Genomic DNA, 26,069 nt, shown 5'->3' on the forward strand with positions numbered 1-26,069 from the left:
CATTCTCACTCATCCCACACACTCCTTATTTTGTAAAAATTACACACAACATTTTTGTGCATTTTCATGCCTGAAAAAGCAGAGTGGGAGACTACATACCCACAGCTTACTTTCTGCTCTTTTTCTATAGCTGACAATCACTCACATAACTAAAAAAGTTACTATGAAAAGCCCTTTCCCCTGTAACTGCACACACCGCAAAAACAGTCTGCAGGGAATCGATGTAATCTGAAAATACTCTTCTGTGTTAAGAAGGCAAAAGCTGGGCCACAGACTTAGTTCCGCGGCACCGCGCCTGCCTCGAAAGTGCAAGGTCCTGAGTTCGATCCCCAGTACAAAAAAAAAAAAAAAAAAAAAGAGAGAAGGCAAAAGCTAAGTGATACCAGAGCTCCAGTGATATCTGGGGAAAACAAGGAATAATCAAGTCCTGGGTTAAAATACTGTAATCTCTGAGGCTCATTATGGCCTTCTCTCCTAGGCCAGCAGCTGGCTTGAAGAGAGGCTTTCCCTAGAAGGAGGCATCACCAGCACAAAAAAAGAGAGTGAGGGGCCGGGGATTTAGCTCAGTGGTTCTGGCGCCTGCCTTGCAAGAGCAAGGACCCAAGTTCGATCCCTGGTACCAAAAAAAAAGAGAGTGAAGGAAGATTCCCAAACAAAGAAATTAATTTTAATAATAAAAGCTAAATGCTGGTACCTGCGATTTGAATACTTAGTATATGGAAGTCATTATTCTCAAGGAATACAGAGTATCCTCAAGTTTTTGGTTTTTTTGAGACAGGGTCTCACTATGTAGTTCAGGCTGTCCTCAAACTCATGGTGATTCTCCTGCCTCAGCCTCCTGAGTGCTGGGATTACAAGCATGCACCACCATGCCTGGTTATCCTCATTTTTTTTTTTGATACTGGTACTGGGGATCAAACTTGGGACCTTGCCCTTACAAGGCAGGCAGCGGAACCACTGAGCTAAGTCCCCAGCCCTATCCTCAACTTTTAAAACTACTTTTATAAAGGAAAAAACTAAGGCTCAGGACAATAAACCAAATATCCAACTTCACAAAGCTAATAAGGTCTGAAGAAAATATGTGAAACCAGATCTATCCAAATTCTTTTTCTTCCTACTACATCTACTCCTTCAAAGAAAAAAAAAAAAGACAGCAGAATCATCTGAACAGACCTCAAAGGCTGGACTCTGTGCCTAAGACATGCAACCAAAAATCCATTATCTGCATATACTTCACACTTGACCAAAGAGCAGAGATTCCTTATTTTGAAAAAATTCCAAATCTACAGGAAATTTTTAAAGAATCTGGCTTGCACTGTATGTCTTCTATCTTGCCACCTGCTGAGAACATTTAGGCGCTCTGGTTTACCTCTCCCTCCTTTCCCTCATCATGTCGAAGCTGCAGATATGACAGTTCATTCCCCAAACACTTTAGAACATATCTCCCAAGAATAAAGACATTTATCTACAATATGATCAGGTTGAAAGAATTCAGCATCAACATGGGAAATATTATTTAAATCAAACATAGTTAAACTTTCTCAGTTGTCCCATTAATATTCATTAGAGCTGCCTTGGGAATTTGAAGGCTGATCTGAAATCCAACCAAGAACCTCGCATAGCATGGGGTGTGTGCGTGTTTCTCTTAAACTCATCTGATGTAAAGCCACCTGTCTTCCACTATTAGGATATATCTGAGTGTTCTCTTGTGGTTAGATCTGGAGTCTCTCAGAACACTGGCAAGAACACAGCACAGGTGCTGTGGATGCTGCATGCTACTCACTCCAAGAAGAATGAAATGTGGATCTGGCTTGAGACTGGCCTGGTGCATTAGTTCTATATACTGATACTCTAAAAACATGGGAATATCTGCTCCCCCAGTCCCAAACTCCATAGTTCCAGCATCTTTTTTACACGTGTGACAGGGCCTCACTATGTTATCCAGGCTGGCCTAGAACTTGCAATCCATCTGCATTACCATTCCTGACTCATTCTACCATCTTCTGAAGACCAACTATTCACTGTGGTTGCAAAATGGCAACTCCCACCATGCCTTTCCACATTTATTAGCTGTCATTCTTTTGTAAAGAGGCATTTCACTGACCCTCTTCTATTCTGGTTATCACTGTAGATTCACGGGTTTTTCTTTCATAAACTATGAAATGCAGTAAAACTCATGATAGAGTACTTGCTTAGCATGTGTAGGTCTGGACTTTGATCCTCAGTAGTGACAAAAAGAAAACAAAAAACCTGTGATATAAAATCCTTTAGCACCCTTGCTCCTGTCGGTCAATTATATTGACCCCGGTCAGGGGGAGCTATATTCAGGGCTCTTGTGTTCAAGGTCTCAGTGTCGATATGCTGCTTTCTGGACCAACAGGACTCTCCAAAGTCATCTCTTCGTTTGGGCATATGCCCTTTCAGTGGAAACTGGTGGCGAAAAACCAAACACCATCAGGTGTACCCATGGTATTGGGCCAGGTGCTTTCACTAGAAAGAGCCAACACATTTAAAAAAAAAAAAATCAGATTCTGCCAGGCATTGTGGCGCATGCTATAATCCCAACGAAGATAGGAGGATCACAAGTTTGAACCCAGCCCGGACAACTTAGCAAGACCTCATCTCAAAATAAAAAATAAAAATGGGCTGGGGCTGGAGATGTAGTTTGGTGTGAAGGCCTGGGTCAGTCCCTCACACTAAAAAAACAAAATGAAAAGAAAAAAATCAGATTCTATCTGATTATCTCCAATTCAAACGCTTAACAGGGACATGCATGTGTAAATACCAAACAGTTTCTCTGGGGTGAGAAACTGAAAGTGTAAATAAGAATTAAAATGATTAAAACAAATAATTGATAATTTGAAATAGGGAGAAAAGGTCCAAAGGGGGAGGGGAAGTGGGAGAGGAAGGGGAAAGGAAAGAAGGGAAAGGAAAAATTATGAGAAAAGGAAAAAAATGGAAACAAGGGCTTTGTAAATAGGGAAAGGAGGACAGGGAATGGGGAAAAAATAAGAACCAAGATACATCATGTAGGGCCGGGGATTTAGCTCAGTGGCCCATTCTTAGGATTACATACCAATACCACTACCCACAACAGCCCTGTGTGTAAAGGTCAGGATTTCTTTGCAGTTATTTTAACTTAGAATACTAAACTATATAATTAAAATCATTTCAAGTTATTCTTTAGGAATTACTTAAAATACAAATTGGTTTTCTCTTTAAAAAAAAAAAAATATACACACACACACACACACACACACACACACACACAAAACACTGTGTGCTATTCAGGTTAGCACATGCCTGTAATCCCAGCTACTCAGGAAGCTGAGGCAGGAAGATCACAAGTTCTAGGCAAACCTGGGCAAATTAGTGAGACCCTGTCTCAAAAAAAAGTACATAATTGAGGGCCAGGGATTTAGCTCAGTGGTTCTGCCACCTGCCTTGCAAGGGCAAGGACCCGAGTTCCATCCCCGGTACCAAAAAAAAAAAAGTACATAATCGATTAACTATGCATGGAGGTTGAATAAAGGCCATTCTTCCTACAGCAGAGATGCTGATAGGCACACCATGAGAGATGGCTCATGGCCTGACCAAGGCATTAGGTCCTCTTGTGCAAACTGTTTTACCTTCGATTTTTTCTTGCAGTGCATCCTCTGAAAGGTCTGAAGCTAATGCAGCCAATTTACTCAAGCCAAGAAGGGTTTTTTTCTTTGCAAAGTAACGAGTTTCCATATTTGCCAAACTCAAAAGTGTTGCATGAGCCTACAAAAAACAAAACATGCAAACTGTAAGATCCTGTACCAACACAGCCTTGAAGTGAAGGGTAAGTACACTGCAAACTTGTTTTCTCCCCCTAAGCTATATCAACAAAGTCACACTGATGATTAGTAAACCTGACACCGAGGTAAGTGCACAATAAAATCTCAACCACATACACTAATTATGGGGCAAAAGACACGTATAAGACATATGCTTTATAACAATTCCATATTTACCCAGTTACCCTGTCAAGAACACACTTTAAAATTAGTTTCTTCATTATTTTTACTCATATTTTGAGTATTTTTGCATAGCTCTGTTTTTTTTTTTTTTTGGTACTGGGGATCGAACTCAGGTCCTTGCACTTGTACAACAGGCAGCGAAACCACTGAGCTAAACCCCCGGCCCGTTTTGCGTATTTTTCATACAAGAATGTGTTCCTTACAATAACAGGCCAATGACTATTATATATATATACATCTTAGTACAATGTTTGTGCTTTATTTTATTACAATAGCAGCCAAAGCACAATGGCCTATATATTCTGAGATATTAGATGTGATCATAATTCAAGAATGCTCTATTCAAATTATGGGACAGACTAGGAAGAGATAGACATTTTGATAATCTATAAGCAGTGTCTCTTCAATTTTTAAAAAACTAGTATAGGTTGTCATAATTGTGTATTTTTATGGAGTCCAAAGCATACAATGTGGAACGATTAAATAAAGTTAATTAGCATCTATCACTGCAAGAACTTTTTGGTGGTGATAATAACTGAAATTTACTCCTTAAGCAGGTTTGAAATACATGACACTATTATTTTTTGTTTGTTTTTTTTTGTTTTTGTTTTTTTGGTACCGGGGATTGAACTCAGGTCCTTCCACTTGTGAGGCAGACGGTAGAACCATTGAGCTAAATCCCCAGCCCTAGGGTTTGTTTTTGTTTTTTTTTAATTTTGTTTGTTTGTTTTTTGGTACCGGGGATCAAACTCGGGACTTTGCACTCTCGAGGCAGGCGGCAGAACCACTGAGCTAAATCCCCGGCCCCATGTATGACATTATTATTAACTATAGTCACCTTCTTCCCTACCTACCCGAAACTCTGCTCTTTGACCAACATCTCCCCTACTCCCCCACTCCCCCACTCAGCCTCTGTAACCACCTTCTGAGTCTGACTGTCTCAGATGCCACATGTAATTGAGACCATGCAATATATGTCACTCTGCCTGGCTTACTTCACAGAACACAATGTCCTCTAAGTTCACCCATGTTGTTGCAATTGGCAGAATTTCCTTCTATTTAAAGGCCAAGCAGTATTCTATTGTGTACGTGTATACATACCACATCTTGATTATCCGTTCACTCACTAACACTCTGCCTGAGTCCTTAAGTGGGCTACTATGAATAGTGCCACATGAACATGGGTGTGCAGCGGTCTCTCAGACACTAATTTCACATTGTCTGGATATATATATATATATATATCCAGAAGTAAGGCTGCTGGGGCAGATGGTATTTCTATTTCTAGCTTTCTGCAGAACCTCCATGCAGTTTTCCCTAATGGCTGAACTACGTTACATTCCCATCAATAGTGTGCAAGGGTTCCCTTTTATCCACATCCTCACCAATGTTTGTTATTAAAGGACCCTAGTTAACAAGACAGACTCCATATTGCTGCTTGACCCACCTTCCTGCCCTTTAGACATATGTTCTAATAGCAGGACATTCCGCTTCTGTACCTTCTGCTTGCTTTGCTAGTTCTATCCCATGAGGGGGGCCTAAAAACTGTTGGCCTCAAAGGTGTATAAAACATGTTTGTCTCCCCCTAGTTGGGGCTTGAGTCCGATGCTCGGCTTGGGTCCCGGCCGGTAATAAACTCCTGTGTGGATTTAATATCGGTCTCTGGTTGGTTCTCTCTCACTGGGTGTAACAGTTATCATTCATCTTTTTCATTAAAGCCATTCTGACAGGTATAAGGTGAGATCTCATGGTGGTTTTAATTTGCATAATCTTAACCACTAATGTTGAGAAAAACTTCTGTGTATCTGTTGGCTATTTGTTCACTTTTTTTTGGTAGATTTTTGAGACAGGGTCTCACTGTGTAGTCCAGGCTGGTAAACTCACTATGTGACCCAGGCTGGTCTCAAACTTACAGCAATCCTCCTGTCTCAGCTTCCCAAGTGCTAGGATTATAGGCATGTGCCATCATGTCCACTTATTTGTTCATCTTTTGAGAAATGTCTGCTCAGGTCTTAGCTCATTTGGGCGGGGGGGGGGGGGGGTTGTACCAGGGATTGAACTCAGGACCCTGCACTTGTGAGGCAAGCAGCAGAACTACTGAGCTAAATCCCTGCTCCCTAGCTCATTTTTTAATTGGGCTATTTTCTTGGTATTTTGTTGAGTTCTTTGTGTAGTTTAGATATTAACCCCTTATTATGTACAGCTAGACATAACATTTTAATTACTAAAAGCCAAACTAATACTTAAATTACACACATGAGCTTCATATAACTGAATTTTTCTTACCTTTACTAATTCTTTGTTACTAATTTCATGTAACCAGCTGAGATGTTCATGAGCTTGCAAAAAATTTGCCAGCTGTCCATGTTGAGACAGGGGCTGAGATAATAATTTGCCCCGCTTTCCCTTTTCCAGATACCAACGAAAGAGAAAGTCTGAAAAATTCTACAAATAACAAAACCAAGAATCCATTAATATTTAGTAATATATCTTTTAAAAATACATTTCTTATTAGTGGAATACTAAATATCTTCCAAAGATGCCAAGTGGAAATCTTTCAAACAATAATTTCCTATATTGTTATAGGAATATACAATGAACCCTTGTCTTAGAACTTGATTGGTTCCTGAGGGCTGGTTGTAACTCAAGTTGGTTGTAAGTCAATACAGCTGAGATCTGGATGTTTACATGGGTACATGCTATACATAACAAGAGGCAGATGAATCTTCATTAACCTAATTAATCCAAGTTGTTCATATGTCAGGTCGTAACTTGAGGGTCCACTGTATATTGTTACATATTATTAGAATATATTCCCACATGGAGCAAATGACTCCTATACTTCTAATTCGTCTCAAGTTCAAAAGGAATGTCGCTCATGATCATCAGCTGCATGTTGTTATTTAAACTAATAACATTAAAAATTCAGTTCCTCAGGCACAATGACCACCCCTCAATTGCCACATGTGGGCAGCACCTCCTCCTTTTGGACAACATATAAGCAACATCTCTGTCTACTGGACAGCACCGAGACTGAGATGACCAAGAACAAGAGACCTCCAGGGGCAGTGCTGTGGAGCCGGCCGTGTGCACTGGGAGATACATCGGAATCTGGGGAGGCCCTTCAGGACTCATGCTGAGCGTTGGGCTGCTGCGAAGGTGGAACTAGAGAAGAGGCTGAGAGGCCCTGTAGTCTGAGTTTAGGAGATACCTGCACCAATGCAGGGTCCTGCTGCAAACACAGGAACTTCTTCAAAAGAACTGAGGTCAGCAGCAAAAGGCGTGACAAAAGCTGAGACAAGTGCTGGCCCATCTCCATTTCTGATGCACAAGTGATCTGCCTCTCAGCTGACCTGCCTGAGAGGGAGAGGAACGGCGACCCTCCTAGGAGGAAAAGAACATCCATTTCCATTCCCATAGTTTCTTTAATAAATAACACCCAAAACACAATTTGGGCCGGGGATGCAGCTCAACGGCACTGTGTCTGCCTGGCAAGCGCAAGGTCTCGAGTTCAGTCCCTGGTACCGGAAAGTGGGGGCGGGGGGATGACATGTAAAAAGCAGGAAACCCTGACTAATAAGCAACATAAGTAAGTATCCAAGCCAAGTGTGGTGGTGCATGCCTCTAATCCCAACACACAGGAGGCTGAGGTAAGACTGAGAGCTCAAGCCCAGTCTGGGCTATAGGGCAAGACCGTCTCAAGAGACAAAAAAGAAAAGGAAAAAATTTAAATAGGCAACTGAAGCAGACCCAAGAATGTGTGAAGTTAGCACAAAAATAACCATTAAATCTGCTAAAGAAAAAAAAAAGCAAAAATGGAGAGAAAATTGATAACCAAGGGAAAGGAATAAATATGAGAAAAACTGGAAACAAAGTCTTTGTAAATAGGGAGGGGTGGAGGGGTTGAAGGGGGGGCAGGGGAATGGGGAAAAAATAAGAACCAAGATATATCATGTAAAGGTACAAATTCCCAATGATGAATGTCACCATAATGTATACCTAAAATGTAACAATAAACTTAATGAATAAAAAGAAAGAAAACTTGATGACTAGAACCCTTAAAAAAATTTTAAATCATGACTAGTCAGAAGTATTTAGTTTAGCACTACTGTAGAATACTGGATAGGCCAGGTCCAAGAACTGGGTACTGATGACATGAAATCAGTTAATAAAATACCGTCATGCTACTAACGATGCTGCTGTAACCAGGCGTGGTGGCGCACACCTGTAACCCCAGCACTCAGGAGGCTGAGGATGGAAGATCAATGGGTTCAAGGCCAGCCAGGGCTACATAGTGAAATCAAGGCCAGCCTAAACTACATAAAGAGATCCTGTCTCAAACAACAACAACAACAACAACACTGCTGAGGACTATTTAATGAGACAGACACATGTCTGAGACGTAGTATGTGAAAAAAAGCAGTTGACAAAGCATGCTTATTTATGATGTGGAGTAGAAAACTGGAAGAATAAAAATCCAGTATTTAGAAGGCTTCTCTCTGGGTGGTGGAATTATGAGCTTGTTTTTGTGTATATGGGTTTCCTGAATTTTAGACAGTATTATTTTCTTGGTAGGAAAAAAAATCAGCTTTTATACCATACTCGACTCATTGAATAAAATGGGCTTAAGGAGCAACCTAAATCACTGCAACAGTGCCAAAATGGGAACTTCATTTAAAAATCTGAAGTGATGTCAAACCCAAGAAGAAAGGAGTTGCAGTTGTGTGCCAATTTGAGTTCTTTATGAGCACCATCCTCTGCCCCCAGGGTTTTTGGTTCAAACCCGACATCTCCCGTGTCCCTGTGTATGAATGCTCTCATCACAATTAAATAAGAACATAAGGGAAAGGTTTAGCATTTTGCAAAGGCCAGAGAATCTCTCAGTAATATTTACACATAAAGAGCCATCTGCCAACTTAAACTTAACATGCAAATCAGTATCTTCTTATCTACGTTAACTACAAAAAATTGGGAGTTTCACCTCCAAAGCCCCAGCAAGAGGCAAACCCTCACCACAGCACGACCCACCACCCATGTACCCAGTGTCCTGACCTGATCAGCAAACTGGGTCATGTAGCGCTGCAGTCTGGTCTGGTTGTCCATCTGCTCGCACATCTGTACCAAGATGTCAAAGTCACAGTACTTCTCCGCCAGAGAAGCAGCACATGGGTACTGGCCTAGTGTGACTGAAAGTGAGAACCAATGGGAAAAAAAATCCTGCTGTCAAAACTTAAAATACATAATACAAAACTTTACTTGAAATTTTACTTTTATTCATGTTTTATACTAAGAGTAATTAATGAAATGAGAACCTTCTCAGTGACTACCATTTGGCTTCACACCCAGATACACCTGGTAAAGATGCAGACAGTCCACTGCTTCATCACTGCTCCCCAGACACAATGTTCTTCCTCTGTGTACCTGAGCCTGGCCTGGACAGGAATGTGCTGACTACCATACTGCACCACCTACACCCTCTGCCAGCCCTTACCAGACTCTGCTTATTCATGTTAAGGCCAGCAATGCTGGGCTTTCAGGGGAAGTCTCCCCGGGTTAATTTATTCACTTTTTTAGTACCCAGTAAGTACTGAAAAAAGGCTCAATAAAGGAACACAAAGCTGTATCTATTTGCTTCACTTTAAGCTCGTGGCTATGGCTGAATTAATCCTGCTACAGTGACTACACTACTTCAGCTGTGTAGCCCCTTCATTCGTTCTGCAAACTCACAAAGCTGTAGCCCTTGCTAAACATCGTGTACTTACGCAGAGCAGACAAGAGTTCTGATCTTTTCCGCTGGTATTCCATTTCTAGGTTGTCATATCTTTCTTGATCACTGGACTTGTCTAGGGACTTCAACTGTGAAACGTAACTATCCAGGAAGCAGTCGATCAGCATGACCAGCTGCTCTGTCAAGGTGTTCCGGAGGTGGCTGTCCACCTGCGGGTAAACCGTCTTCAGGATGACCCCGTGCTGGCGGACTATTGCTGTTCGGATGCCAGTGGGACTGCTTGTGGCTGTGAAGTCACACAGGGTAACTCAGTAAGGAAGGGTTCCATGATGGGTAGGGAAAGATCAAATGCCTGAAGACTAATGTCTCTTCAGTGCTACTGAAAAACAAATCAGCGTTCAGGTGACCCTGCCTGCCCTGCTTGAACCCTTCTTCTCTGTGGAGATTTCCTCAGTTCAGTCTGGTAAGTGGGACGCTTCCTCCTAAATCCCTTCAATGCTTCCCCAGTTACTCTGTGACCTTAAATCAACATAAAATATAGCCCATTCCTCCAGGGTCAAGACCTGCTTTTACTATTTATATTAAAACCTAGTAGATGCATAAAAAGTATCAGTCAAATAGGAAACTCCATTAGCCAAAGGATTAAAGTGATATTGACAAGAACTGCCTGCATCAGACAGGACACTGAAGTTTTTTCTCATTTTACTCACAAACCTGCCCTAGGGGAGTAATAGCTTCCAAACATGACGGGCTATTAGAACTCTATTTTAGAGTAGACTTTTTTTTGGTTTTTTTTTTGGTACCGGGGATTGAACTCGGGTCCTTAGTTTGCGAGGCAGGTGGTGGAACCACTGAGGTAAATCCCCGGCCCTAGAGTAGACTCTTAATACAACAGTGTATTACCTGTCCATGGAATGTACTCAGGCTCTTTTCTTGGTGGTTCTTCTCTTCTATACAAGGAGTTTCTGTTTTGGCGATAGTGATTAGCAGCTTGCAGCATATCCTGGGAAAATAAAATGCATAATCTCACACAAGTGGGAAGCAATAAATCACCATGTTCCTGAAGACAGTCTGAAACCTAAAGTCTACTGATAAGGAAAATACTAAATATTGTTTGGTCTTTCTTGCTTCTGAAATTTGTTTTATTTTACAATTTGACTTCAATTTTGGAAAAGTTTAATAACCAAAGCAGGAAACCCAGAACTATAAAGTCTAAAGGCTAAAATTAAAGCATTTTAATAATGTAAAAAGCAAATTTTCAGGAATTAAAAACTAGAAGTTGGGCATGGTGGCACAGGCCTGTAAGCACCTGGAAGGCTGAAGAGGAAGGTTTGCTTGAGCCCAGGAATTCAAGGCCAGCCTGGGCAGCAGAGCAGAAGAGAGTGGGAGAGAGGCATAAATACTAATATTTTTGCAACAATAGAAACATCCCTCTCCAAATAAAAGGTTTATTCTACCAAACAAGAAACTCAGGATCACAGAAACTCATAATTTGCAAAGCTAAATATTCAAAATATTTGTTAGCAGACTGATAAAATGAATGACATTTTTCTAACTTTTTGGAGTTAACAAATGGCTAAGCCTTTATAAACTACTGGCAATTCAGAGCAGGACAAAGGAAGCCACTTCTTCCTCTCCTGGCTCTGGGTTCCTAGCTGGCTGCTATCATCCAGGTCAGGCCACACCTTGAGAATAGTGTTGACGTTGATCGCCACCTCAGCCCATTCGACAGAGTCCAGTGGTGCATCCCTCAGAACTTGCTCTTCGTGATCCAGAAGACACTCACAGATGGTATCTACCTGGGATACCTGTGGGCAGACAGGGGCCACTGCTTACCACAAGGTCTTGGCAATGACTGACTACTCATTAAGCTGTATCGTGATTATTAGATGGGAGAAAATTTATTGGCAGCTAATGGTGATAATAAATGTAAAAACCAAGAGAATTCTAATCTAAATTTTAACAGAGCACATCAATAACTATGTCTTATAAGCAGTTAAAACCTGGTATTATCAGGTAGCTTTTAAAATTTATACTCTAAAAAACAAATACTTATTATTTGTTATTTACTAGTGCTTAATGGAACCTTTAAATAGCACTAGGCTACAAATGATGTTACTTTATGATGTAAGACCATAAACAAACTGATTAGAATGACTTAAACTTTTAATTTCTCTTTGAGGAATTCCTCATCTTCAGACACAGCAGACATGTTTGTAGAATAGCAATAACAATATAATGAACTAAAAACATAACTTTAATTCTTCTATTTTTTGGTCATTAACACGTGGAGATAAGCTTTAGGCACTGAAACTCATTCCTAGTTTCCAGACTCAGCTAAGCTTCTTCCTTTTATTTGGTGTGTATGACAGTTCTGAGCATTCAGAATAAAGACATCAGACTTGCTATCCTTCACAAGCACACAAACTAGCAGATAGAACAAGTCTTGTACACATGTAAATCCTGGCCCACACAATACCACTCTGTCTGCCTGGCAGGCCTTGTTCTCTCTTGTGTATTTCTGAGGTTATCAAAGGCATCCTAAAAGTCCGAGTCAGAAACCTTCAACACATTTAATATGTGAAATTATGTGTAAGAACTTTTTATACATTAACATGAAAAATGTAATGAAATCACAATCAGTTGGCTCTCCATATCCATGGGTTCCATAGGTTATGGATTCAACCAACCTCAGATTAAAAATACTAGGGGAGGGCCAGGGATTTAGTTCAGTGGCACCACACCTGCCTTAGAAGCCCAAGATCCTGAGTTCAATCCCGGGTACCAAAAAAAAAAAAAAAAAAGTATACAGGAGGATATGTGAAAGTTATATGCAGGGAGTGGAAATTTAGCTCAGTGGCTCTGGAGCCTGGCTCACAAGTGCAAGGCGCCAAGTTCAATCCCCAGTACCAAAAAAAAAAAAAAAAAAGAAAGAAACTTATATTGAAATTCTATGCCATTTTATATAAAGAACTTTTTGATTTGGTATCTGTGAGGAGGGTGTGCTGGTCTTGGAATGAAGATCCTATGGATACTAAGGAATGATTATCTAATCTAAAAGAAGTACTATAAAAGGAAATAAAATGCTGAAACACTTCTGGTCTATCGTGTACACTCAGTGGTTTTAAACACTGCTCATAGGCCATGCCAACACAGCCTGCACCTCAGGCAGTGAACTCTGAGTGGTTCCAGGAACTTCCCAAATGGGAGACAGGCAAAGTGGGGAGGGCATCACCAAGCAGGCTCTGTGTGACAGTACTGCCACATTTAAAACTGCTCCCCATAAGGCCCACCAATCTGAGACTGACTTGGCTTAACTACTAGCTCTTCTTCAAATGCTGATAACCCTTCACAAATAATTTGCCATCCTCACCTGGATGGATAGGGAAAGAAGGAAAAATAATTCCTTACATGTGTACATTCGTGGCATTACCACAAACCTTCTTCCCACCTCTCCTTGGCCTTGTGGTCATGGGGGTGGGCAGTGTCACCATGGAGAGCGGAGGATCAGCACGCACCAGAGACACTCAGTCTCTGGGGACCATGCTCAACATGGACATCTCTATGCAGAGTGCTCTTTCAAAGAGCCAATCACACTTTTTGTTTGCTGTATAACATTCCTAAAGTACTATTCATAAATTATGTATCCAAGTGACAATTTCCAGACCCTTCCTTCTTATTCAGTTCAGAGGAAAGAGTGCATATACTGAATGAACTGCTGTGCTATAGCCTCTGATCCAAATGCAGAAAAAAAAACCAGGCTCTTGCCCAGTTCTTTCAAATAATCTGTCACCAATGAGCTTTCTTTTACCATGTAAAGTTATGTATAAATAAAGACCAAAGAAGACAAAAGTTTGACTTGTTAGATCAGGAAATTAGGAGTGGATTATCTGTACTTTTTCGAAATTTCTGACAAATTTTCTAGATTAAAAAATAAAAAAGTGGGCCAGGGATTTAGCTCAGTGATTCTGCCGCCTGCCTTGCAAGCACAAGGTCCCGAGTTCAAACCCCGGTACCAAAATAAATAAATAAATAAATAAATAAATAAATAAATAAATAAATAAATAAATAAAAAAAACAGTGCAGCCAGGGATGGTGGAATACACCTATAATCCCAGCCCTCTGGGAGGCTGAGGCAGAAGGCTCACAAGTTGGTGCCCAGCCTGTGCAATTTAGTGAGACTCTGTCTCAAAATAAAAAAATTAAAAAAAAAGGCTGGGGATGTAGCTTAGTGTGAGGTTCCTGGGTTCATCTTCAGTACTGCAAAATAAAATAAAATGAAATAAAATAAAATAAGCTTTTCCTCCTGTTCCCTAGGAACTAATACAAACATAAAGAAGAATCCTAAATTAAATGCAGTTATGAGAGGAATTAAAAAAAAAACCCTGAACCTAGGTTATGGTACATCAAACACTGAGAAAAGGAGGCCTGTCAGATGCTGGACACAGCCAGGCTAGAGGAGCTGGATTTTGAGTCAGCTAGGAGCTCCTCAATTGCACAGGAAAATTCCAAATTTCAGAGCTGAGGGAAGAGCTGGCTCTGTGTCCAAATCAGACACCACTGCAAAGGGAAACAAGACAGTCCTACTTAAAGGACTACAACCTCCAGAAGTGAGCTGTGGACATGCAAGAGCAGAGCTGAGGACTGCGCTCAGAGCTCGGCTCCACAGACTTAGTCCAGAAAACTGGCATCAAGCTTGATCACCACTTCTCTAAGGAAGGGGACAGTCTGCCTCACCACCTCACCAGGCTGTGGGGTATCACACAAAAACAGGAACTATATTGCTAACACAGTGTCCAGCTGCCACCTGCTGGCTGACATCTTAATCTTTTCTCCCTCCAAAGTTTATAGCTGAGTTTCCTACTCCTCTGAAAATGAGCCTGGCTTGGAAACTGAGGCTATAAGCAGGACCTTAGCAGAGAGCTAAGGAGAGGTCTGGGGAAGGGCTGCTCACAGAGCTGTGGGTAAGACTAAGGGCCCAGAGGGAAGGAACGGCACTCCTGGGTGAGCACTGCCAGCCTACATAGGAAGTGCACGGAGAGGAAATAGGTACCAGACTGCAGAGGCAGGAGGCTGGACAGGAGCAGGGTCCCTGAATTGGACACAGCCAGTGTGCTATGGATGCAGGTAAGTAAAGAACCTGGGGGAATGGCTACTCCACCTTCTGCTTTCTGCAGTGCCCCACACTTCTCACACCCCATAGGAGGTCAGAGAGCAGGGAGCCCTTGAGGGCGCCAATTTCCTGTGGTAGAGCCCAGAGAGGATGTGGAGAGACAAAGAAAACCTCAGGCTCTGTGTATAGACCAGGTAAAAAATAAGGGACACTTCTCAGTGATAGCATGCAGAAAATAGAGAATGCAACTTAAAATTTCAAGATTTAGTCTGTCCTCTCTCTGGCCTGCCTGGGGATGATAAAGACACACTATAGCTCTGCAAAGCTCCAGGAAAGCACAAATGATTATGAGTCTGACCTCACGAAAGAAGACGTCTGCGGGAGTCAGGCTGCCCGGGATGTCACACCCTCTCTTGTTCAGAGTAATCAGAATGGCAGCATTCACAAGGTCTGGCAGCCGTGAGTGGTGGTTCTTGAGAGCGATGGTGGCTGACAGCTTTTCTGCGTGCTCACACAGCAGCAGCCGGGTTGCCATCAATGTCCCTCTGACTGGAGAGGTGTCCAGGCGCCCAAACAAGCCAACCTCACCGAAGACAGACACATGTTCTCAGTAAGCATTCACAACCACATGCAAACTGTGATGCCTTTCCCTCCAGCCCCAGGCTCTCCCACCACAGACCCATAGCTGTCTCTCTTCTCAACTGTTCCCAGCACACACACAGTAACACCCCTCAGGTGTAGCTGTTCCTGTCAGGGTTCCCCTACAATTTCTATTCATGACTGTTGTCTCTGTCCAACTGAATTTCTTGAATTGCTGCTCATGGTTATCAAAGTGGCCAAATTGTTCTTTTCTGTCTACACCAATGAATTCATCTGGATTCCAGACCTCTAGGTACTAGAAACTCAGCAGCCTCCATCTCCAAAGGCTGATTTCTGAACCAAAAGTCTTAGAGATAGAGTCTTCAGTTCTTTCTCCTCCTACTTCTGATTTAATGACATCCATTTCTAGTGGTTCACGATGGTGTAGGCGTTTTCCTACACTTGATCTTAGCCAAAAGGCTGAGAAGCAATGGTCGAGGAGTTTTCCTAAGAGTTTTAACTTGATCAAACATTATAGTACCAGGAACTAGGAAGCAACTAAGACAAAACATAAATGAGTAATTTTCTACATTAAAATACAATTCTTTTCATTAATGAGTAACCTGTTTTCTCTAATTTACTTCTGTACCTGCTTCTGCAGTATTTATATGCTAGCAGGTACCCCTTTGAACCTCGTTAAATTTGATAGTACCTGAATTTTTCATAATGTTTAGTTTTTAATGACTGTAATATTTTCCTGAATCAATCTACCTTAATTCATTCAACCTGTTCACCTGATTATTTTTCACAAAAGGGAAAGGGACCAAGAGATTGGAGGGGGCGGTTAAGATGGGTTCTGTACATGTACCAACCCCCATGAGGACCGTAATCATTATGTACTGCAAATATATACTAATAAAAAACAAAAATTGAAAAAAATTAAGCATTTCAGATGATCTGAATTCATTTCCTGGTTCCTTCAAAAATCTCTTAGGTACTGTTCTTCTGAAAGGCCTCCCAAGGCCTGTAATGCAGACTGCTCTGAAGCTCAGCTGTGTGCGGAGACATACAGACACACAGGGAGGATGCCTGGGCTGACCACCCCTCCGCCCCTCTACACGGGGCACTCCGGCTTCCTCCACACTAGAAATGAGCAGCCAAGAGTTCTGAGGCACTGCTATCACTCCCTACCCCCCTCAGAATGAGGATACGCCCAGCTGCCGATTAACTGGCTTGAGGACATCAAATGCCCTGCAGTGAGAAGTATTTCCTTAGACAGACGATTCAGTGACACGTTTCAGTAACCGCTAACGCAAATGCTTTCCAATCGTGAAATAAGCTGTAAATATAACATGCAGGGCATGGCCAGAATGGGGTTTTCAGACCTTGGTAGACACTGCCAGCAGCTAAGACTCTGACAGGGTCTCTGGATGACGGAGCTGGGCCAAAAGATGACACAAGGTCCAACCCCTTGATGGCTGTGGCCTCTGATAAACGGATGTGCCCAACGTGTGACACACCCACACCCCAGCATGCGCACCCTCTTACAATGTGACCTTGCCCTCCACCCATCAGGAGTTTCTCCATCCCTTCCATCTGAACTGGTCTGCACTTGTTTTGACCAATGTCATTTTCTTCCTAACAATATAAAACCATTTATGAAACCCTAAGTTTTTATATAAACACACACAGAAAATCTAAATGAAATTCTGTTTTTAAAAAGAGCAGGTTTCAGGGATATGACAGTGTCAAAGCTGAATGTCAAAAAAAAGCTGAAATACAGTACTTTTCTTCTTTCAGCTGTATTCTCAATGCAGCTTTCGTTCTGGACACAGAAGATGAAGGCCACGAATCAAGTCCCAGCCCAGGTAACGCCTCAGATGGAGAGTAGGGAAGCTCTATTAGCTAGAGACTGATAAGGCAGCAACAGACCCAGTTGCAGCCTTGGGGCCCAGAACATGCTCTTACTTGGTGAAGGAAGTCCATGAGGAGACAGTGGGCTTTCATCTTGTCTTCCAGCTGGTGGAGAATGATCAACGAGGTGTTGCTCAGCCCAGGGGCCTCTGTTAGAGATGAAACCCCAAACATCATGCTTTTCTAATAATCACTGCTAGTAAATTTAAAAAATAAGAAAATTTAAAAAGAGAGTACTAACTCATCAGTGAAAAAAAATTTTTTTTGAGACAGGGTCTCACTACGTAGTTCAGGCTGTCCTTGAATTTGCTATGTAGCCCAGGCTGGCCACAAATTCAAAGATCTGCCTGTCTCAGCCTCCCAAGTGCTGCGATTATAGGTGTGCGCCACCACACTTGGCTGATCAGTAAAACTGTATACATATACATAACTCAAGAGTTTTCAAATTTAGAGAAAACCTGGCGGGGGGGGGGGAGATTACACAATTCATAGTGTATTTAATCAAATCAAAAAGTGCACTACAGTTTAGTCACTGTTATTATTCTAAGGAGGTGGGTACTGATGCTGTCTTCCCTCATTCCTACTGATGTTGAGCAGACTTGCCTGAAGCAGGATTGTGAAGAAAAGAAATCTTCATTTGAGCCAGCCTGCTGGAGCTCAGGAACTTCAGTGTGGCCTTGATGTTGCAGAGGTAAGGGCTGGTTGCCTGGGACAGGCAACAGGACATGATGTGGCCACTTCTATATACTGGGACTTGTTCCCTGCTACTCTAAGGAGAACATGTGAATTCTATTAGCCAAATATAATGATTATGTCAAAATTATTTAATTTGGGGCAAGTGTCAAATGCCTACCTACATCATCAAGTTCTTTCAGAAGTAAAATGCTGAGAACCCAAAGTAATCTAACTCAGACAGAATAACTGAGGGCCAGGGATTTAGCTTAGTGGTTCCACCGCCTGCCTCATAAGTGCAAGGTCCCGAGTTCAATTCCCGGTACCAAAAAAAATAATGTAGAAGGAATAACTGAGATTTGCTCCAAAATTTCCTCAGTCTCTATTTTAATATCTAGATCTAACCTGGGTTGCTTTTCAGGTTATAGCCTTTTTTTAACATATAGCCTTTTAACATAGGTTAAAACATAGGTTATAGCCTTTTAACAAATGTGCTTTGAGAGACATGTTGAATAAAGAACAAGAAAATCTTTCTCAAACAAATTGCTCCACCACTCAGTAAAATTGAAATATTCTTACCTTCAGGGACAGATTCAGCCCACCGTGGATCAGAAGCTGGATAGTCATCTATCAAGTCAACGCTGATCTGGGTGACAGCCCTGTCTAGTTCAGTATCAGCATCCAAGTCGGAGTGAGAAAATAGCTCATCAGCCATCATTTGAGCATGGCCCAAATCTTTCCTAAAATAAAATTGGAAAACAAGCTGGGGATGGTGGTGCACACCTATGATCCCAGCACTTGGGAGCCTAAGCCAAGAGGATTGCTGCAAGTTCGAGTCCAGCCTGGGCTACATAGGGAGTTCAAGGCCACCCTGAACTACAAAGTGAGACCCTGTCTCAAAAAAAAAAAAAAAGAAAGAAAAGAAAACCATGAAAGGAGGCAAAACATTTCCAAAACATCCCAGAAAACTGTGGCATTAAAGTCCCATGTGGAGGTTTTAGCCCAAAACATTATTAATAACAATCAAAAGGGAGAAAACTATTATGTAGTCATTAATAATTTACTGAATACTTAGAACATGCTAGGCCCTAGACACTGAATGAAGAACAAGACACTGAAATCAGTATTGGGCTTCAGAAAGTAGGCAGCGTCAGGACTCCTGAGTCAGTTAAATAAGCCATGACACACGCATGTAAGAAGTATCAGGACAGAGAAGAACAGAGAGACTGCCCTAGCACAGGCAGGAGGATGTGGCAGGAACACATAAGCCTGCCAGTCAGCAAGTAAGCTATCTGAAGGACCTGCAGCTATGTGGGAGGTGGAGACTGCCCAGGGAGAGAAGAGTTTGGAAAAAAGCTTCCAGAGCAACAATTTGAAGGACAGGCAAATCTCTAAAAGGCAAACTCTTCTTGACTGGGCAGAGAAATTACAGGACAACCAGGGTACCGATGAGAACAAGGGGGCCAGGCAGGGCTCACATTCAGAAGGGAGCAATCAAAACATCAGAGAACACACAGTGCTGTAAGCCACACTTGGGCCCAGGCCCAGGCACCATGGTTAGGCAACAAGGAGGAGGTCTCAGGATCTCTTCTAGTTTTCCAAAACACTGTCCTAACTCTATGAAGTACCAAGGGAGTGAGAAGGCAAACAAAATATGAGGGTGGTAACCTAATTAGGAGGTTACCAGAGAAAACTCAGTTGAAAAATTCGGATTTAACAGCTCTGCAATCCTACCGTGAAGAATCAACTTTTTAGGATTCCTCGCTGAGTGCTCCAAGAATGATCACGTGAAATTCACAAGCAGGGTCTAGGTGGCAGCCCTGCTAGAGGACAAGGACACACCCCAGCTAAAGGCAGGGACCCCTTTCCATGCCTAGTAACTCTCCAGGATACCTCACACTGACCACACTGGGTGGAGGGTGCTCCCTCCTCACAGGGCTGAGATCAGGTACCCCTTTCCATGCCTAGTAATCCTCCCACAGAACATCTCAAACTGACCACACTGGGATGGACAGTATTCCCACAACCCCATTCACACATATCTACAGCCTCAGAATGTGAATGGAAATAAGACTTCTGCAGATGCAATTATTTGAGATTAGGATTAGGGTAGGCCCTAAATCCAATAATGGAGCCCTTTAAGAAGGTCATGTGCAGATGGCTACATCAGGAAGAGGCCACGAGACAATGGTGGCAGAAATGGAATGATGGGCCTCTAAGCCAAACAACCATGAGAAGCCAGGAGAGACACTGAAGTATCCTCCCCAGTGCCTTCAAGGGAGCACAGCCTCGCTGGTCCTTGATTTTGGATTTCTGCCCTCCAGAACTGTGAGATAATACTGTATTCTTCTGTTGTTCTAAGTTACTAGGTTTAGGGTAATTTGTATGACACCCACAAGAAACTAACATAATGACGGTGACTAGCTACATCATCATTTACATCTGATAGAACTGTAATTAAAGGATAGACTTGCCAGGAGTGGTGGCACATACCTGTAATCCCAGCACTCCGAGGCTGAGGCAGCAAGATCGCCCCAAGTTTGAGGTCAGTCAGGGCTACATTGTGAGTTCAAGGCCAGCCTGAACTACACAGGCTGTCTCAAAAATGAACAAATGAATGAATGATAAACCTGCCCAAGATAAATAATCCAAATCTTTCTGGTAAGACTCAACCATACAACAAAACAATATTACAAGAATACTATTTAGTAAATAGAAACAGAATCTTGTCTAATGGTGCCCTCTTCTGGACAAGATCTAATCTCAGCAAATCATTAGGCGGCAAATAATTTTAAAACTGGGAAAGCACTACAGAGTCTGTTATCCCTTCAGTGACAGTGTTATGCATCAGTTACCACCACAAAGATTACATGGTCATGACCTGGGAACTAGGAGAAACGGAAGCAGTAATTCAGAGTATTTCCCAAAAATAAAAACATGTTAACTACTTCAGTGAACCCAGTGTAAAGGAAGAAACAGAGTACTAGGAATGTTACACAATCTGTTCAGTCTCACACAGCTCAGGGAGGGATGAGGTGGAGAAGCTGGATCACAAGCTTCCTGAATAAATTATAATTTCACTGCTCCTTTAAGGGAGGTGATATGCAGTGGTAAACTGAAATCTGAATTCACTCACAAATGCCCTCTTACTGTGTAGACCCACCCGAGCCTTGCTGTGGCTAAAAGGATACCAGCAAACCTCAATGAGCAGACTCGAGCTGGCAGTGCACTGAGGTGCTCTGCACCCTCCATTCTGTGCACAAGCTTGAGTAGCCTCTCAGACAACGGAGTGTGGGAAGTAAGTTTGAAAGAAAGGACCAGAAATGTCCAGAAAAGGTCTGAAATGATCTCTTGGTAGAGTAGGACAGACCTCACAAGAAAAGTGCAAAAAAATTCCCAAAAGAATGAATGGCCAGGGGCCGGGGATTCAGCTCAGTGCCACTGTGCCAGCCTGGCAAGTGCAAGGTCCTGAGTTCAATCTCTGGTTCCACAAAAAAAAAAGAATGAATGGCCAGGAGGAATCTGGAGATCTACCTGCACTACAGGTTGCAGGAATATAAAGGTGACAGGGCAAAGGGCGAGTTTCCCTAGACCCTGACAAAAGATTTTCCAATTATATTTTTTGAGCTGATTAAAATGAAAACCAAAATAATACAAAAGATAACTTTAAAGAAAACATGCTGTAAAAGCAGTACCACTACTTCAGCAAAAAAAAAAAAACAACAAAAAACGAGATAGAACTTGAAAGTGTATCTACCAATTCTGACTCTCAGGGCCACTTGGCCATGTCTGCAGATGACAGGGAAGAGGGAAAGGTGCTGCTGGCCTCTAGTAGGAAGCCTGAAGTTCACAGGATATGCCCAGCGCAAGCAAGCACCTGCCTCAAATGTCAACATGCTTGTGAGAGGCCACTGGAAATGTGCATGAACCAAGCCAAGAACAGCCAGCCTCAATCCGGGCCACTATGAGGAAGCCCAGCCGGGAATTGGTCCATCTACCCTCAAGTCCAGTCTCAAACAGCCAAACTGGGGAATCTAAGCCATAAAACTTAGGGGGCACTAAGTTCTAAGGTGATTTTGTATGCAGCAAACTCAACTAACAAGCCAATAAATTGCTAAGTTCTTTCATAACAATGATAAAACTTCACCTGTGATTTACTTTCTTATCACGCATGAAAGACCTTGCAACCCAGCCTCAAGACTGTCAGCTTCAATGTTCATTGCTTTCCACGAAGTGCACCATGAGTTAGATCAGATGCTTTCCCAGCCAAGCTCATACCAGTAACTACCAAGTTTAGAGTAACTGTTCATGAAATCACCAATGTTCAGAAAAGCCTCTTCCTGGGCCGGGGATTTAGTTCAGCAGTTCCACAACCTGCCTCGAAAGCACAAGGTCCTGAGTTTGATCCCCAGTACCAAAAAGAAAAGAAAAGCCTGCTCCTCTTGGTAGTATCACTCTTCCAACTTGTTCTTCCCGCCACTCAATCTGCAGCATGTGTCAGTAAGAACATATCCTGGACACATCACAAACCCTGATCTTAAAGATAGGCCATATCACAAGGTCTCCAGTTCGACCCTGGTACCAAAAAAAAAAAAAAAAAAAAAAGATAAGCCATACCTACAGTACTGCAGAAAGGCAGCTTTCAGTAGCTTTGTTTTATCTTCCTGTGCTATGGTTTCATTCTTTGTGGTGGTCTCAAACACCATACTCTGCAAGAAAAACAAGCTACAGTTTACAGGTGAAGCAATCAGAACACTCCTAACTGCTCCAGAATGAACTGGACCTATCCTACAACAGGACAATAACACACACGAACCGGTTACTAAATCATCTAACAAACTTGTTTATATATCCCCAGGCATTTACTGAACATGACAAACAGAACTCAACAATTCAGGCATAGAGACACATGCCAGTAATTCCAGCTACTCAGGAGACTGGAACAAGAGGATCACAAGTTCAAAGCCAGCCTTGGCAACTTAATAAGACCCTGTCTCAAAATAAAAAATAAAAATGGTTGGAGGTGCAGGGTTTAATCCCCAGTTCTGGAAAAAAAAAAAAAAAACCTACAAAAAATTAAAGATTTCATCATGACCAACACAATCCTTCACAAGTTTTGCACTTATATAGCTAATCACAATGTATACTATTAAGCATATGGATGATTACAAGATTAAAGGATTCAGAAAAACTTAAAAGAAATGGAATATTGTAAGGTAGCTTCAGAACATACAGCAGTATTACAATATAACTACATAATTATAAAACGAAGTTTAAAAACTTTACTTTCTGTAAAAGTCACTTTACTTTTTTTTTGTGGTTTTTTTAGACAGGGTCTCACCTTGTAGCTCAGGCTGGTCTTGAACTCACAGTGCTCCTCCTGTCTCAGCCTCCCAAGTGCTGGAATTACAAGGCATGTGCTACCATGCCTGGCTGCAAGCCACTTTACTTTGAATTACAAAAATATACTACATCACATACTATTCAAAATGGAACATACCCCAAACAGTATTATTTTTAGACTCCAGGAAAAGATCTAAAAAAAAAAAAAGCCAGACATGGAGGTACATAGCTATAATCCCAGCACTGTGGGGGGCTGAGGCAGAAGGATCACAAGTTTGAGCCCACCCTGACCTTGAGCAACTTAGCAAGACCTTGTCTCATAAAATAAAAAGGGCTGGGGATGTAGCTCAGTGCAAAGGCCCTGGGTTCACTCCCCAACAGCAGAGAAAGAGAGAGGAGACAGAAGGGAGGGTAGGGAAGGGAGGTCTATTTATAGATGGATAGGCCCTGAGGGGTTGAGGACAGTGCAAAAAGAAGGCTTCAGGGTCACAGATATGCAGATACAGTTTCCTGAGATACAACCATGGGAAGAACCTCACTGAGAAGCATCTTTCAGAGCCACTGAAGGATGTGGGACGACAAACTCAGACATTAAAGAAAAATGAGCCAAGTATAAAACTATGCCGTTACATACTCCAACAACCACAAGAAGTCAATCATGACATGGGAAATGCATCAGTACATTACTAGGCTCAGCAAACCAAAAACAATATTCACATTATCGTTAGAATAGAAAACATTTTTATTGGTAAGGCAAAGACAGATGAAGGAGTATAAATTACCCCAAACTTTCATCTTCTAAGATTGGTAACTCAGGAGACAGCAATATGCAAATATTGTTTAGAAATGGAGAGGAAAATAACAGAAGGAACAACTAAGAGACCTAAAAGCAGCTGCTCTGGGAAACAGGACAAAGGAATGAGGGAGATAAGAGAATGAATGTTTTTTGATGGTCCCAGGAGGTTGAGGCAGAAGGATCACAAGTTTAAGCTCAACCTACAGAACTTAGTGACTTAGTAATATTCTGTCTCAAAATAAAAAAAGGAGGGCTTGGGATACAGCTCAGTGCAAAGGGCCTGTGTTCAAACCCTAGTACTATCAAAAAAAAAGGACTGGAAGCGCAAGGTCCTGAGAACAATCCCAGTACCAAAAAAGGGATGTTTTCATCCTAAATCTTTAAAAACTGGCTTAAGTGAAACATTTGTGTGAAACAGTCTTACAAAAACAAAAGTTAAAACATCTTAGGAAACCACTCGACCTCATTGCCTGGTCCAGTGACTGAAGAGGCCAAGGACCCCTCCATGTCTTCCGCTAAGAGGGATACACTTTCCCTTGATGTGATGGACACCAGGCCACTGTTTCTAGAGAAGAGGATGGGAACACTGCCACAGGAGCCAGCACCCAAAATGCCATCTCCTAGAAAGAAAACAAACAGATCTTTCTGAAATCCACCATCCTGAGCAGAAAACAGTCATGATCATGTACTTTTTCCTTTACAGTATCACTCCTACCTTGAATTCAGCTTTTAAATTCCAGAATCAAATCAAGTACCTGCTGCTATATGAAGAAGCAGACTCTGTGTCCTTCCACTTTTTAAGGACAAGAAGAGCTGTTCTTGTAAGACAGCAGGGAGTACAGTAAATCTCCAGAGAAAATCTTCATCCTGCATATCTCAGAATAGCAGCTCTTCCAATCTGGTAGCATCTTCTTCCTTAATTGACTGTGACAACTGGGTCAGCCGGGGGGGGGGGGGGGGGGGGGGGGGTAAGGTGCCTACACCCACAGAGCACCTTGGTAATGTCTTACCCATCTGTCATCTAGGCTCTTAGCCTTCGGCAAGAAACACCCAGCTCCCTGCTGTGGCGTTTCCCAACTGTCCTCTGTGCAATTCCTTAGATAAGTACCCTGATTAGAGTATTCACCTGGCTTATCTACATTCCTGGCTAGTCCTCCCTGACTTTAGCTCCATGCCTGACTCCAGCACCTGGACTCCTCTTGCAGGGCCTGGAAAAACTGGTTTCTAGAATATCAACTCAGAAACTAACCAGGATAAGCAATTACTTCTCTTGATATCATTTTTGTTTTTGGTTTCCTCTCCAGGGAAAATGTTATTATTTTTGCCCATAAATATATGTGTTTGGGAATTCTACCGTCATTTTGATTTCTCAATAGGGTTGTGACATCAGCTGCTGCCTAAGTGGTATTAGATGCTTGAAGATGTTATGCCTGAAACCACAGGTATGGAAAGAGAATGACCAAGCATGACCAGTGAGCTCCCTGACCATGCTTTCTAAAACTGCTACTGTACCTTGTGCACTAAAGACAATTTTCTCCTGAGGAAGAGAAAATTTTCCAGTTCCTGTGGAGCACACATAGACAGCACTTTCAGTGTACAGACAGGCAGTCTGGTTTGAGAAGTCAGGGACCATCAACCGACACATAATCAGGTCTTCAGACTGAAAGTTAAAATTAAAATTACATTTACTGAGAATTGAAACAAAACTGCTTGTATGATTTTATAATCGTATTTTTATATACTATCCCATAAAAAGGATAAAATGTTAATTCACTGATTCTCCTCATGAAAATCTAAACACTGCCCATAACATGATTTACAAAACATGACACAATCAGTTTAGAAACTGCTATGGTCCTCACAAACGCAAGGTCCCAAGTTCAATCCCGGTACCGAAAAAAAAAAAAAAAAAAAAAGAAA

At 42.0% G+C, this 26,069-nt stretch overlaps 1 protein-coding gene across 3 annotated transcripts in view; it reads right to left on the reverse strand.

Moving 5' to 3' along the window:
* Positions 1–26,069, reverse strand: part of Nup133 (nucleoporin 133) — a 58,256-nt gene that overhangs the window by 12,018 nt on the left and 20,169 nt on the right. The window contains exons 10-21 of one of the 3 annotated variants that reach the window (XM_004854688.4): positions 25,662–25,809; positions 24,612–24,769; positions 22,628–22,719; positions 18,590–18,750; positions 17,393–17,487; positions 15,204–15,428; positions 11,418–11,540; positions 10,636–10,735; positions 9,767–10,018; positions 9,057–9,190; positions 6,291–6,449; positions 3,630–3,765 (exon numbers count right to left, since the gene is read on the reverse strand). In XM_004854688.4, coding sequence (XP_004854745.2) covers positions 3,630–3,765; positions 6,291–6,449; positions 9,057–9,190; positions 9,767–10,018; positions 10,636–10,735; positions 11,418–11,540; positions 15,204–15,428; positions 17,393–17,487; positions 18,590–18,750; positions 22,628–22,719; positions 24,612–24,769; positions 25,662–25,809 — 1,783 coding nt within the window. Of the gene's footprint in view, positions 1–3,629; positions 3,766–6,290; positions 6,450–6,586; positions 7,389–9,056; positions 9,191–9,766; positions 10,019–10,635; positions 10,736–11,417; positions 11,541–15,203; positions 15,429–17,392; positions 17,488–18,589; positions 18,751–22,627; positions 22,720–24,611; positions 24,770–25,661; positions 25,810–26,069 lie in introns of those variants that run through there. The other 2 variants (XM_021266436.2, XM_021266434.2) reach the window with 2 other exon arrangements.

The sequence above is a fragment of the Heterocephalus glaber genome, unplaced genomic scaffold, assembly GCF_053883595.1.
Source record: "Heterocephalus glaber isolate CG9 unplaced genomic scaffold, H.glaber_assembly_v1.0 deba00001472, whole genome shotgun sequence".
Taxonomy (NCBI): domain Eukaryota; kingdom Metazoa; phylum Chordata; class Mammalia; order Rodentia; family Bathyergidae; genus Heterocephalus; species Heterocephalus glaber.